At 43.7% G+C, this 12,066-nt stretch overlaps 1 protein-coding gene across 2 annotated transcripts; it reads left to right on the forward strand.

Annotated features, from left to right (window-relative positions):
• The first annotated feature begins 235 nt into the window (after positions 1 to 235).
• NUDT16 (nudix hydrolase 16) lies at positions 236 to 11,613 on the forward strand. Of its 2 annotated transcripts, XM_089485705.1 has the most exons (4): positions 551 to 639; positions 1,259 to 1,408; positions 3,182 to 3,454; positions 4,779 to 11,613. In XM_089485705.1, exons 2-4 carry the CDS (start codon positions 1,319 to 1,321, stop codon positions 4,962 to 4,964), a joined length of 549 nt encoding a protein of 182 aa, XP_089341831.1. In that variant the 5' UTR covers positions 551 to 639; positions 1,259 to 1,318; the 3' UTR covers positions 4,965 to 11,613. The 2 variants fall into 2 exon arrangements, with proteins under 2 accessions (XP_089341823.1, XP_089341831.1); XM_089485697.1 differs by lacking the exon at positions 1,259 to 1,408 and having other exon boundaries at positions 236 to 639.
• Positions 11,614 to 12,066: the final 453 nt, after the last annotated feature.

Genomic DNA, 12,066 nt, shown 5'->3' on the forward strand with positions numbered 1-12,066 from the left:
TTACAGTGCTGTTTTTAGCTTTTACTTTGTAATGCCCTCCTTTTTTCTGGAACGTCCTACATTTTGTTGTGCCTTGGCCTCTCTTAAGGTTATATGGCATCTGGTTACCCTGGAGAAGGGTAAACACCTTGCAAAACTACAAACCCCAGGATTCCATAGGCTGGAGCGACAGCATTTAAAGCGGTATCAAGTCGCATTGTTTCTACAGTGCAGAAGATGCACCCCCTAAAATGCCTTCCGCAGACACACAGCGCTCCACAATGGAACCCTATTGGTTAGCGTCGAAGAGAACGGGCACCACCGGAGGTGTTTCAACGTTCTAAGCTTCCTTCCTTCCCGCTCTCTGATTGGCTGCAGCCATAAGTTCGGAGTGCGCTGATTGGAAGAGGCGCGGCCCTGTGTTTGTTCTTCCCGTTCTGATCCCTCGCCGGCTGTTTCAGGTGGAATCGAAGGCGGCGAAAGGGCTGGACGCGTGTCGACGCGCGTCTCGTGTGAACCATGGGCGAATCGCGGGCTCTTTCCCGGGAGGAGGCCTTGCGCCTCGAGGGGCCCGAGTGGAAGCACGCCTGCCACGTCCTCCTCTACGCGCCTTGCCCCGGACGCCTCTTCGGGAGGATCCCTTTGCGTTATGCCGTCTTGGTGAGAGGACTGGGTTGTGGGGAAGATGGGAAAGAGGCTGCTGAGTTTGACTTTGAGTCCTTAGGGCGAACCTTGGCCAGATTTGTTCAGAGGGGGTTTGCCAGTGCCTTCCCCTGAGGCTGAGAGAGTGTGCTTTGGCCAAGGTCACCCAGTGGGTTTCCATGGCTAGATTTGAACTCTGGTCTCCAGAGCCATAGTCCAACACACAAACCACTCTACCGCAGTGGCTCTTACTGAATCGGATAGGGAAGGCCATTGCCATGCCCTGAGGCTGAGAGAGTGTGACTTCACCAAGGTCGCCCAGTGGGTTTCCATGGCTGAGCTGGGAATTGAACCCTGGTCTCCAGAGCCGTAGTCCAGCACTCAAAACACTATGCCACACTATCTCTATGAAAATAAAGATTGGCTTTAAGGGAGTGGAGATTTTTGCATTCATGTATTTGAGAAATTATGCCATGCAGGCAAGGAACCAGCCGAGAAAATGACATGATAGTTAGAAACAATTTGAAGGCATACAACAACAACAGACTGTCAAAATGGGATAAATGCTGGGATTTAGAGTGGAGTAGGGGTGTTTGAGCAAGAAAGGCAGTTATCTAGGCTCTTATCTCGTTCTTAGAATCTGTGATCTGTTACTGACCAAGATGTGATGTGAAGGAAAGCTGAAACAGTAAACAAGATGCACCAGATTATGCAACTCTTGCTTTATTCGCTTTATTCAAGTGCTTTACGCCTAATTAAGCCGGCGCCCATAACTCATCAGCGAAAGGTAGGTAGGTGCCAGCATTGGCACAGTGCCCCCCACACGCCCAGTTTGCAATGTGTGTGGCCTACATGCTCCGGCCCTTTTACTGACTCACGCATCACCTGCAGTGATACGTCTTGCGTTCTGCCCATCTCTTCGGACTGATCCCTTTTGACAGTTTGTTGTCGTTGTTTATTTTTTATTTCATTTTTAGGCCGCCTTTCTCCCAAAAAGGAACCCAAGGTGGCTCACAAGATAAAAGCATTTTAAAAACTTTCCAAAAGTGTTGTTGTGTGTCTTTATGCCATTTCCTATTTATAGCAACCTTAAAGTGAACCTATCGTGGCAGGTTTCTTCAGAGAGGGTTTGCCATTGCCATCCTCTGAAGCTGAGAGAGCGTGACTTGCCCACTGTCATCCAGTAGACTTGATGGCTGAGCGGGGTTTCGAACCCTGAGTCAAACACTCAAACCACTACACCACGGAGAGTCGCCCTTATTTTTAGTTGGTTAAAATGGCCTCTTGGCTTGTTGTTTTATGATATAGTTGCTACTCAAGTGTGACTGCTTGTCACTCCTGTTCTGGGAGTGACTCCAGTTCTAAAAAAGGCATGCTTCCATGCTTTGAAAAGTGTTATTGTAAGCTGTTTAATGGACATCAGAAATCCTTCTGTAAATGTCTGTGTGGGGAGAAAGTGATATCACATTCATTTGCACAGAGACATAACAGCAAGACTGTTTAGCTTTAAATTTTAAGCTTTCATGACTAGGATCCCTTTGGGGAGATATAGTGGTGACTTCAGTATAGGTATTTTGGGGATGTAGAAAATCAGCGTAGCCTAGTGGTTGGAGAGTTGGACTACAACTCGAGACCAGGGTTCAATTCCCAGCTTGGTCATGAAACCCACTGGGTGGCCTTGGGCAAGTCATATGCTCTCAGCCTCAGGGGAAGGCAATGGCAAGCCGCCTCTGAACAAATCTTGCAAAGAAAATGCTTTTCTTTGCCATAGGTTGGGAATGATTTGAAGGCACACAACACAACAACAAAGAGGAAGCAAGTGTGTGGTACCTTCTTGTGAAATGCCTTTTCCCTTGGATGTGCAACAGCAGCTGGAGGTGGGGGAAGGCTAGTGGGCACAGCTCCATCTCCCTAAGCTTTTGAACTGTTCTCCGCCAGGTGTGTGAGGGGAGTCCAGCTGCACTGAGAAGGTGGCCCCTACAGCTACTCAGGAGTTGATGGGACAGGTATGCACCTTCACGCTCCCCTAACTCTTGTTGCGCATCCAGAGAAGAAATGTATGATCTCTCATTTCCCTCACATGTACCATCGCAGCTTGCTGAGGCTGACAACTGCAGGAAACAACAGGCTGTGGTCCAAAACAATGTTCTCCAACCTCTGTGGCCTAAATCCAGTTTTCCCAATTAGAGTAAATCCACCAAATGAGTGGAACCTGTGTAAACGTTTATTTACCAAATGCCCTTTGATTTAGCAAGTCTGTTCTAGGAAGGGCTAATTCTTGGATTTAGACTCGTCTGCCTTATTTAGGGTCTAAATACCCTAATGGTATCAGATCCCTCTTTAGTACGTGTTAGTACTTGTATGGAAGACTGTGAATACCAGGTGCTGTAGGCTGTATTTCAGAGGAACAGAGCAAAAGTGCCTGTGAGTAATCTATGCCTAAGAAAAACCTATAAAATTCATGAGTTTGCTATAAATCAACAGGAGACTTACACAGTGGATCAAGGGGTGTGTGTTTATGTGAGTAAGAGAACAGACTGACTCTCCTCTTTCTTTCCAGATGCAGATGCGGTTTGATGGCCGCCTGGGGTTTCCAGGTGGGTTTGTGGACCCACAGGATCTCTCCTTGGAGGAGGGTCTGAGCAGGGAGCTCCAGGAGGAGTTAGGCCCTGGTGCTGCTTTGCTGCGAGTGACTGAAGAGAACTACTTGAACTCCCACACCTCTGAGAGGCCTCAGCGAGTGGTGGCTCACTTTTATGTCAAGCAGCTTAGTCTGGAGGAGCTCCAGACCTTGGAGGAGAAGGCTACTCAGGCCAAAGACCATGGCTTGGAGGTACAGAAAGGCGACAGGGGGATGCCAGGAACTGGGGCATAGAACAGGTTCTGCATATTTTCTACCTTAAAGTTGCCATCCTAAATGCATCTAGCTGGGGGGACATCCTACTGAATTCATTGGAGTTTGCTTGGAGTAGCATATGGCAGTGGTTCTAACTGCCCCCCCCCACATTACATCTACATACCCATGTCGTGCCCCCTCCCTTGAATTAGTACAGTGGGCCCTTGGTATCCACGGGTTCAATATCCACAGATTTGAGGAACCTTGTATTGAAATGAACATTTAATTTTTTTTTAACCTATGATGGCCAGGTTGTGAAGTGGTCCCAGGGCAATAGCAGTTCCAAGGCTGCTGTTGCAAGACCTGGCCAAACCAATGCCTCCCTCCCCCTTGGAATTTAATCGCACAATGAAGCCACAGCCAGAACTTAAACCCTATCCTCACTTTCTTTCCCACCTTCACGTCACAAAGCCTATGCCAGAATTTAAACCCTTGCGTCACTCAATTTCCTGCCTTCTCACAAGGAAGCCTCTGCCAGAATTCAATGCCCTGCCTCATGCAGTTTCCCACCTTCTCACAAGAAAACCTCTGTCAGAATTTAAACCCCTGTATTACTTACTTTCCCACCGTTTCACAAGCAGGTCTCTCACAGAAAGTAAGCCCTTGCCTCACTCAGATTCCCACCTTCTTACAAGGAATCCTCTGCCAGAATTAAGACCTCTTTCTTGCTGATACACCTGCTTGGGTTTCCTCCTTGGATCAGATGTTAGTTAATTAGAGCCTATATTTCTAGCGACCCTAGAACAACTCTTGTGCCCCCTCCCCACTTTTGGTCATGGCTCACCATTTGAGAACTACTGGGTTGTCCATAATGTAAAATGTTGCACCAGTTGTAGCTTGCATACCTTGTGTAATTTTCTTAATCTCGCTAAAAGCCTCATCAAAAATGTAAAATTATTTTACACATCTTTATGATGGTCTTACTATTCATGGGGAGGGTGAGAAGGAACTCTACCACTAGTGGATGTCTTAATCACAACTCTTCTGATCCCATACACGTTGCCTATACACTTTGAGCATATGTTTGGAATCCAAAGGGACTGAAAGATGGGGTGTGGGGATGAGGCTTAAACTGAGATTCCTAGGAAACTACACCATGTTCCTAGATGGGATGTCCCGTACATTTCCTGCACTGTTGTTGAATTCAAATAGTTCTGGTTGCATCATGGGCATCTAGAGTAGGGTAAAGATTTTCTAAAGTGAACAGGGCTGTGGATTGGATTTTGTGACCTGTTTCCCCCTCTTTTCTTGCTTCATACAGGTTATGGGTCTCTTTCGCGTCCCCCTTTATATCCTGCGTGATGGTGTTGGCGGTCTCCCAGCTTTTCTTACAAACAGTTTCATTGGCAATGCCCGGGAGCAGCTCATTCATGCCCTGGACACTTTCCAGCTAGTTCCAAAAGAGCAACTTCAGAAAGCTGTTAAGATGGTCCAGAAGAGACCTTGAGTTTCCTTGGATGGTGTTGCCGCCCTCTTCCTCTCAATGGCTCTGTGATGGGATTGCCCAAGAACATTAGACTCCTGAATGGAGTGGCTACAGAAGAAGAGTGTGGGGAGACAGCTGGAAAGGAGCTTTTCTGTTCTCCAACCTCCCAGGAATGGCTAGTTGTCTTGGAATTGAAACCTGTAAAAAGTATGGCTCTGGACAGAGATTTGAACATGTCAATTGTTTAGCATTTGCATTATTGACAGTGTCTGTCTAGCTTGGATCGGGTTGAGCAAGGCATTTAAAAATTAAAGCTAAATGGTCTACCTCTTGCTGTTATGTGTCTGTGCAAATAAGTGTAATATGGCCTGCTCCCCATGCACACATTTACACATGGATTTCTGGCATCCAGAAAACAGCTTACAATAACACATTTTAGAGCTTAGAAGCATTCCTTTTTTTAGACCACAACTTCCAGAATCTTCTAGAAGAACTGTGGTGCAAAGAAAGTTGCTTTCCCAAGCTCTGCATGGCTTCTGTTTTCCAGCCAATATCTCACACTACTTCCTTGAGTTTCAGTGTTTCCATAGCTGGGTTTTGCATTCCCTTCACAAGGTTCTGGCACACTTTGTTGTTTGTTTGTTAATGCCCTCAAGTTAACCACTACTTATAGTGACGGCGTGTATGAGGCATCTCCAAGACCCCCTGTTCTCCACTGCTCTGCTTGGTTCCTGTAAATTTAGGCGCGTGACCTCCCTGATTGAGTCTATCCATCTGGCATGAGCTCTTCCTCTCTTTCTATTTCCTTCTACCTTTATTAGCATTATTGCCTTTTCTAGTGAGTCAAGCCTTCTCATGATGTGGCAAATTCGTCTTGGCTTCCAGGGAGAGTTCAGGCTTGATCTGGTCAAGCACCCATTTGTTTGTCTTTTGGGTTGTCCATAGTATCCTCAGCATTCTTTTCCAGCACCACATCTCAAATGGGTTAAAAAAATTTTCTGTCAGTTTTCTTCACTGTCCAGTTCTTGCATCAGTCCATGGAGATGGGCAATACAGTGGTTTGGACAATTCTAAATTTAATGCTCAGTTGTATATCTTTATACTTTAAGATCTTATCTAGTTCTTTCATGGCTGTCCTTCCCATTCTTAGGGGCAGTACAAACCGGCACTTTGTGCTGGCCTGACTACGTGCTAGGGCTGAACTAGGGCTGAGCGTTTACACACCCAAAGCCCTAGTTCCACCACATGTGCACCATTATGCTGCGCATCCATCCACACGGGGTGCGCCATTATGACACACGGGCAGCACAACACCCAAACGGCATCCCTTCCAGGAAGCTGCTTAGTACAGCTTCTTTTTGCTCCCTAGAGGGAGCGGATCGTTGCCATGGCATGTGGTTGTTGCGGCAATGATCCAGGGCTAAAAGGGGAGGCGTTTAGCCGCCCATCTGTATAGCCCTTTAGTCTTCTTATTTCTTGATTGCAATCTCCATTCTTATCAATGTTTGATCCAACGTACAGGAACTATTTTCAATTTCCTCATTATGTAGATCCTCCATCATCATTATTTTTGTTTTCCTTATGTTCAGCGGTAAGCCTGCATTTGCACTTTATTCTTTTAGCTTCCATAGTAATTGTTCCAAGTATGTGATGTTTTCTGCTAGTAGTATGGTGTCATCCGCCTATCACAGGTGTGGTACAGACCGCCCCTTCAGGGGTGGCCTGCACTCGCCCCTTTTCTTGCCGGGTTGGGGGCAGGGCAGCCTCACTGGCAGCCCAGAGGCCTCAACCCGATGCTTTTCGGGACCATGGAGAAGTGGCAAAATACAGTTTCTCTGTGGTCTCGAAAGGGGGTGTCTTTGGGGCTTCATGCCCCAGGACACCCCGCCCGGCCCCTTTCTCCCATGGCTTTGTCCCCACGACCGTCTAGTTGCCGAGGAAAGCTTGCGGCGCTGCAATGAAAAGGAGCTGCCTAGAGCAGCTCCTTTGTTGCGTGCCGCAACCTCGAAGTGGCGCCGTCATGATGCCACATACTGTGTGCTACTTTTGGCCGCTCAGCGGTGGCGCTGGCATCATGGCGGCCCCCATGTAGATGGGAGGCTGCCATGATGATGACGACGCCACATAGCAGGGTTGCGGGGTGTGAGGATGCTCCGCCCCCAGGCAACCCTACTACATGTCCAGGCCGGTGCAAAGCACCAGTCTGAACCAGACCATAGATTGTTAATGTTCCTTCCTCCTACCTTCACTCCTTCGTCTTCTGAGTCTAAACCTGCTCTTTGTATGATATTTTCTGTATACAAGTTGAATAAATAAGGTGATAAGATGCAGCCTTGCCTAACCCCTTTGCCAATTGGGAACAATTCTATTTCTCCAAATTCTGTTCTAACAGTGGCCTCTAGTCTGAAATACAGATTTCTCATCAAAACTATCAAAGGCAGTGGCACTCCCATGTCTTTCAAAGTGTCCCATAGTTTTTTGTGATCTATGTAGTCAGTCTATAAAACACTTGCTGATCATCTGGAATGTCTTTGTGTACTCCATTATTCATCGTATATTTGCAATGTGATCCCTAGTGCCTCTTCCTTTCTTGACTCCTGCTGGTACCTCTGGGATTTCTCTCTCCATATATGATTGGAGTCTATACTGCAGAATTTTGAGCATAATTTTGTTTGTGTGGGAAATTAATGCTATGGTCCTATAGTAGCTGCAGTCTTTTGCGTCTCCTTTTTTGTGGATTGGGATGTATCTTAATCATCTCCAGTCTGTTGGCCACCATTTTGTTTTCCATATTTGTTGGCATATTTTAGTTATCACTAGAGTTGGTTCTGTATGTATGGATTGTAGCAGTTCTATTGGAATATCATCTGTTCCTGGTGATTTATTCTTCCTAATATTTCTTATTGCCACTCCCACCTCTCTCTCTAGGATCTTGCACACTCTTGTCAGTTTATTGTGACTTTATCAATTCACAGTTGGAATCTCACCTCTTCATCTTTTACTGGTCCCTGAAGAATGGCTTGACCCTTCCCTGTGGCTCTCAGGTGGTATAATATATTTTATTAGCTTGTAAGGAAATGGCAAGTGGCCACCAGAGAGAGGTCTTCCCCTATCCCTCTTGTTTTCTCCCCCCACCTTTGACAGTGTGCTGACACAAGGGTGAAGAGGAATGCACACTCCGTCAGTGCATTAGGAAATTGTTAGCAGTGTTGGCTTCAGTGGAAAGGAGTCCAGGAAAGAAAGACACCACACTTTGCTTGGCACCTGCTATGCACGCTTTGTGGCATTGATGTACGACTTCATTTTACAGTTAGTTGCAAATTGTGGAAATGGGGGAAGCAAGACTTTGTTTGGTGTCTATGAGTTTGAGTTTCTTAGTCACTTGTCCATCTGTATTCCTTTCCTTGATGGGTTGTAAGAGAATAATGATACAGTCTTATAAAACAGCATCAATGATGTAACTGCTTTCAACTAAATAGTGCATAGTTTAGAATACCTGAGAGGGTCTGCCCACACTGCCACATTTACAACTTCTTTGCATGCTCAGAGGGATAGAAAGAATAATAACGATTCTCTAGTTCCAACTTGGCATCCATTCTCTTTGTGTTACCTTCCTCTGTTCTCACCTTAAACCCCTGTTTTCTGAGATTATAACTAATTTGGTATAGTGGTTGGAGCAGGCTGTGGTTTGACCTATCAAGGTTTTGTTCCTCATTGAGCCATTAAACACATCGGGTTACCCTAGGCCTGACCTACTCATTCTAGGCCAGTCCTACGTTACAGGCTTGAGGATAACATGTATATTATCTTGAGCTTATTGGAGGACAGACAAGGTAAATATGTTAGAAATAATAACTAAATTGGTCATCAGCCAACACTACAATTCTTTTTCTCAGCTAGAAAAATACCCTGTAATGATTCTTCCATGTAGATCCCCACTTGGTATCCTCTGTGTGTTAACTCATCTCCCTTCTCCATGGAAATCCTTGTTAGACAGGATTAGAGCAGGCGCCTATGTAGATAATAGGTACTGAACATATTGCCAGTGCCTCAGGGTTTTGATTCTGGAATGGCATCTCTTAGTGAATACTACTTGGTTAGAAAATGCAGGAAAGACGCAGCACACAGAACTCCTGAGCAAGTGGTGATATTGTTGAAAGGGCTTGGCCACTGATCCAATTTAAGTGACAGTCATGTTCCAGTGTTCCCTGTGTATCCAAAGACATACCGTGGACATGCTACCAATGATAGGTTGCAGCTTGTGTTCCTCCTGTATTTTTGGTGACTTGCATTTCCCTTTCTGATTGTATAGTATAGCCAATGGGACTATAGGAAATGGAATTACTGCATGAAAGTGGTGTGCCCTTTCAAAAGCTGCAACCACTTAGGTTGCTTTCAACTGACCGTGTGTTTTTATTATTTGCTGTCAATTTGTCTTTCACTCATGGGGACGGTAAGGATGAGCTACAGTGCTCAACAGCCCTGCTCAAGTTTTGCAGTCTCAGGGCCATGGACTGCTTGCTTTAATCAATCAACTTGCAATGATTTTTCCTCTTTTCCTACTGCTTTCCATTTTACTGAGCACTATCATATTTTTTCAGTGACTGATGTCTTCTCATGATAAATGTCCAAAGTATGACAACTCCAGTTTGGTCATTTTGGCTTCTAGGGAGAGTTCAGACTTCATTTCCTCTTGGACCCAATTATCTATCTCTCCTTTTTTCTTTTTTTGGCAGTCTGTGGTATCCGTGAAACTCTCTTCCAACACCACATTTCCAATTAGTTAATTTTCTTCTTGTCAGCTTTTTTCACTATCTGGATAATAATCTTACTTCAAGATTGTCTGCTGGTTCTAATTTTATTGCCAAATGTTTTTTTTTAAGCTTAAGATTTACTACTGGGTTAGAAACCTTGTTCCCTGGCTAGAATATTGTGTAACAAATCAATCTGTTAAAGCTATCTATGTAGTCTATCATTTCCATGCCCATTCTATACAAATATAGCTGGAATATACTGATAAATAAACACGATGGCTCTAGAATTTGACTAAGAGTATGTGTCTCCCACCTGACTCAAAAGGATGTATTTTCCTAGAAGCCACAAGGCTAAGCCTGAACTGATCACTTTTGAGTTTTAATACCTTTGGGGAGGCCTTCCTGCTCAGTAAAAGAGAAGATCATATGGTCTTAGATCACAGTGTAGTTTTCTCAAGACCATCCTTATGTTGTCTTATCACAATCTCTTAATTCATCTGGTAGCTTCCTGATTGCTGCAGTTGTCAGTTGCCTTCAAGTCGGCTTTGACTTATTGCAACCCAAGGAATGAGAGACCTCCAAAAAGACTCTTGGTCATCAGTGGCCCTGCTTGGATCGTGTAAACTCAGGCCTCTATCTTTCTTCATCCAATCAATCCAACTGTGATACGGCCTTCCTCATTTCCAACTGCCTTCAAATTTGCTGAGCATTATTATCATTATATACCATCTCATGATATTTCTGAAGTGTGACAGCCTCACTTTGGTCATTTGGCTTCTTCAAACTTGATTTACTCTAGGATCCATTTGTTTTTTGTTTTTTTAAATGGTCCATGGTACATGTAGGATTCTCCTCCAGCACCACAATTAAAATGAGTTGATTCTGTTCTTGTCAGCCTTCTTCAATTTCTAGCTTTCATTACCATACACAGAAATTGGAAACTCTGTGGCATGGATGATTCTGACTTTAGCATTTAACTAAATGTCTTTGTACTTGAGAATCTTGTCAGGTTCCTTCATAGCCTTTCCAAGTCTTGCCCATCTCCTACAGTCTCCATTGTGAAAAAGAATTAAGCAGAGCTGTAGCAAATATTTTGAGTATTTCTGTGTCTTCACTCTCTTTAAAATTATGTAAATCATCTGTAGTTATTTTGTTTTCTTAATATTCACCCCTATTTTTGTACTTTTCCCCTTAACTTCCACCAGTAGTTGTTCCAAGAGTTGTTCCTCTGTTAGTATTGTATGTTTTTATGGAGAGTCCATAAATATATTAATGTATATTTTTATGCTATGTAGTTGTTATGTTTTTATTGCTGAAATATGCTGACTGCTGTAATCTCACCTCGTTCTGTAGGGAGAGGCAGAAATAGAAATAAACTTTATTATTACTATTAGTAGTAGTAGTATCAGATCATCTGCGTATCTTACATTGTTGGTGTTCCTTTCCCCACGTTTCATGCCTCCTTCCTCTGAGTCCAATCCTGTTTTTTGTATACTATGTTCTGTGTATAGATTAAAGAAGACAGGGTGATAAGATGCAGCCTTATCTGACTTCTTTACCATTTGGAAGCCATTATGTTTTTTCCTATTGTGTTGTGACAGTGATCTCTTGTCCAGAGCACAAGTTACATATCAGGACAATCACGTTTTGTGGCACACCCATTTCTTTTAGAGAAAACCATAATTTCTCATGTTCTACATTAGCAGAGACATTGCTGTAATCTACAAACCATATTTCTTTTCTTCTGAAAGTTTTTGATGCATTCTTATATTTACAATATGATTCATAGTGCCTCTTTCTTTTCTGACTCCAGGTTGAAGTCCTGGCATTTATTGCTCCATATATGTTAAAAAAATATTTGTTGTAAAACCTGGGAGATCACTGTAATAATATGATGGTTGCAACCATCCGTAGTGTCTTCTTTCTTGGGGGCTGGAATTATGTTGGATGTTCCCAGTCTATGGACAATTGTTTTTTTTTTCCATATTTGTTGCCAGATTTTTAAAAACTTTTTTGGGATGGATTCTGTCTCTCTGTAGCTTGAAACAGCTCTGTTAGTGTTTTGATAGTCTTTTCCACTTCAGTTTCTAAGATTGTGGGTTTCATTTTCAGAAGGTTCTTTCTTGAAGGAATCTATCATCCTTTCATATCTTATATACAGTTCCTCAGTGTTTTGCCTTCATCATAATCTTATTTTCTCCTGAACATAGGATGTGTTCTCTTGTGAGTTACATAAACATCCCTACTCTTGGTTAGAATTATTCCTTAATTTCTTGGATCTTTTGGAAGAGGTATCTTGTTCTTTTTTTTTATAATAATCTTTATTAGAGTATTTACATTAAAAAGACATATCAATAATACATGATAAC

This window comes from Sceloporus occidentalis, unplaced genomic scaffold (assembly GCF_023333645.1).
Source record: "Sceloporus occidentalis isolate IW3139 unplaced genomic scaffold, rSceOcc1.0.p SCAF_1, whole genome shotgun sequence".
Taxonomy (NCBI): Eukaryota; Metazoa; Chordata; class Lepidosauria; order Squamata; family Phrynosomatidae; genus Sceloporus; species Sceloporus occidentalis.

Excerpts from the sequence above, each read along its gene's own strand:
- NUDT16 (XM_089485697.1), top strand. The coding sequence starts at position 499 with ATGGGCGAATCGCGGGCTCTTTCCCGGGAGGAGGCCTTGCGCCTCGAG. Across the intron at positions 640-3,181 it reads CTTTGCGTTATGCCGTCTTG|ATGCAGATGCGGTTTGATGG; the intron begins GTGAGAGGACTG and ends CTTTCTTTCCAG. Across the intron at positions 3,455-4,778 it reads CCAAAGACCATGGCTTGGAG|GTTATGGGTCTCTTTCGCGT; the intron begins GTACAGAAAGGC and ends TGCTTCATACAG.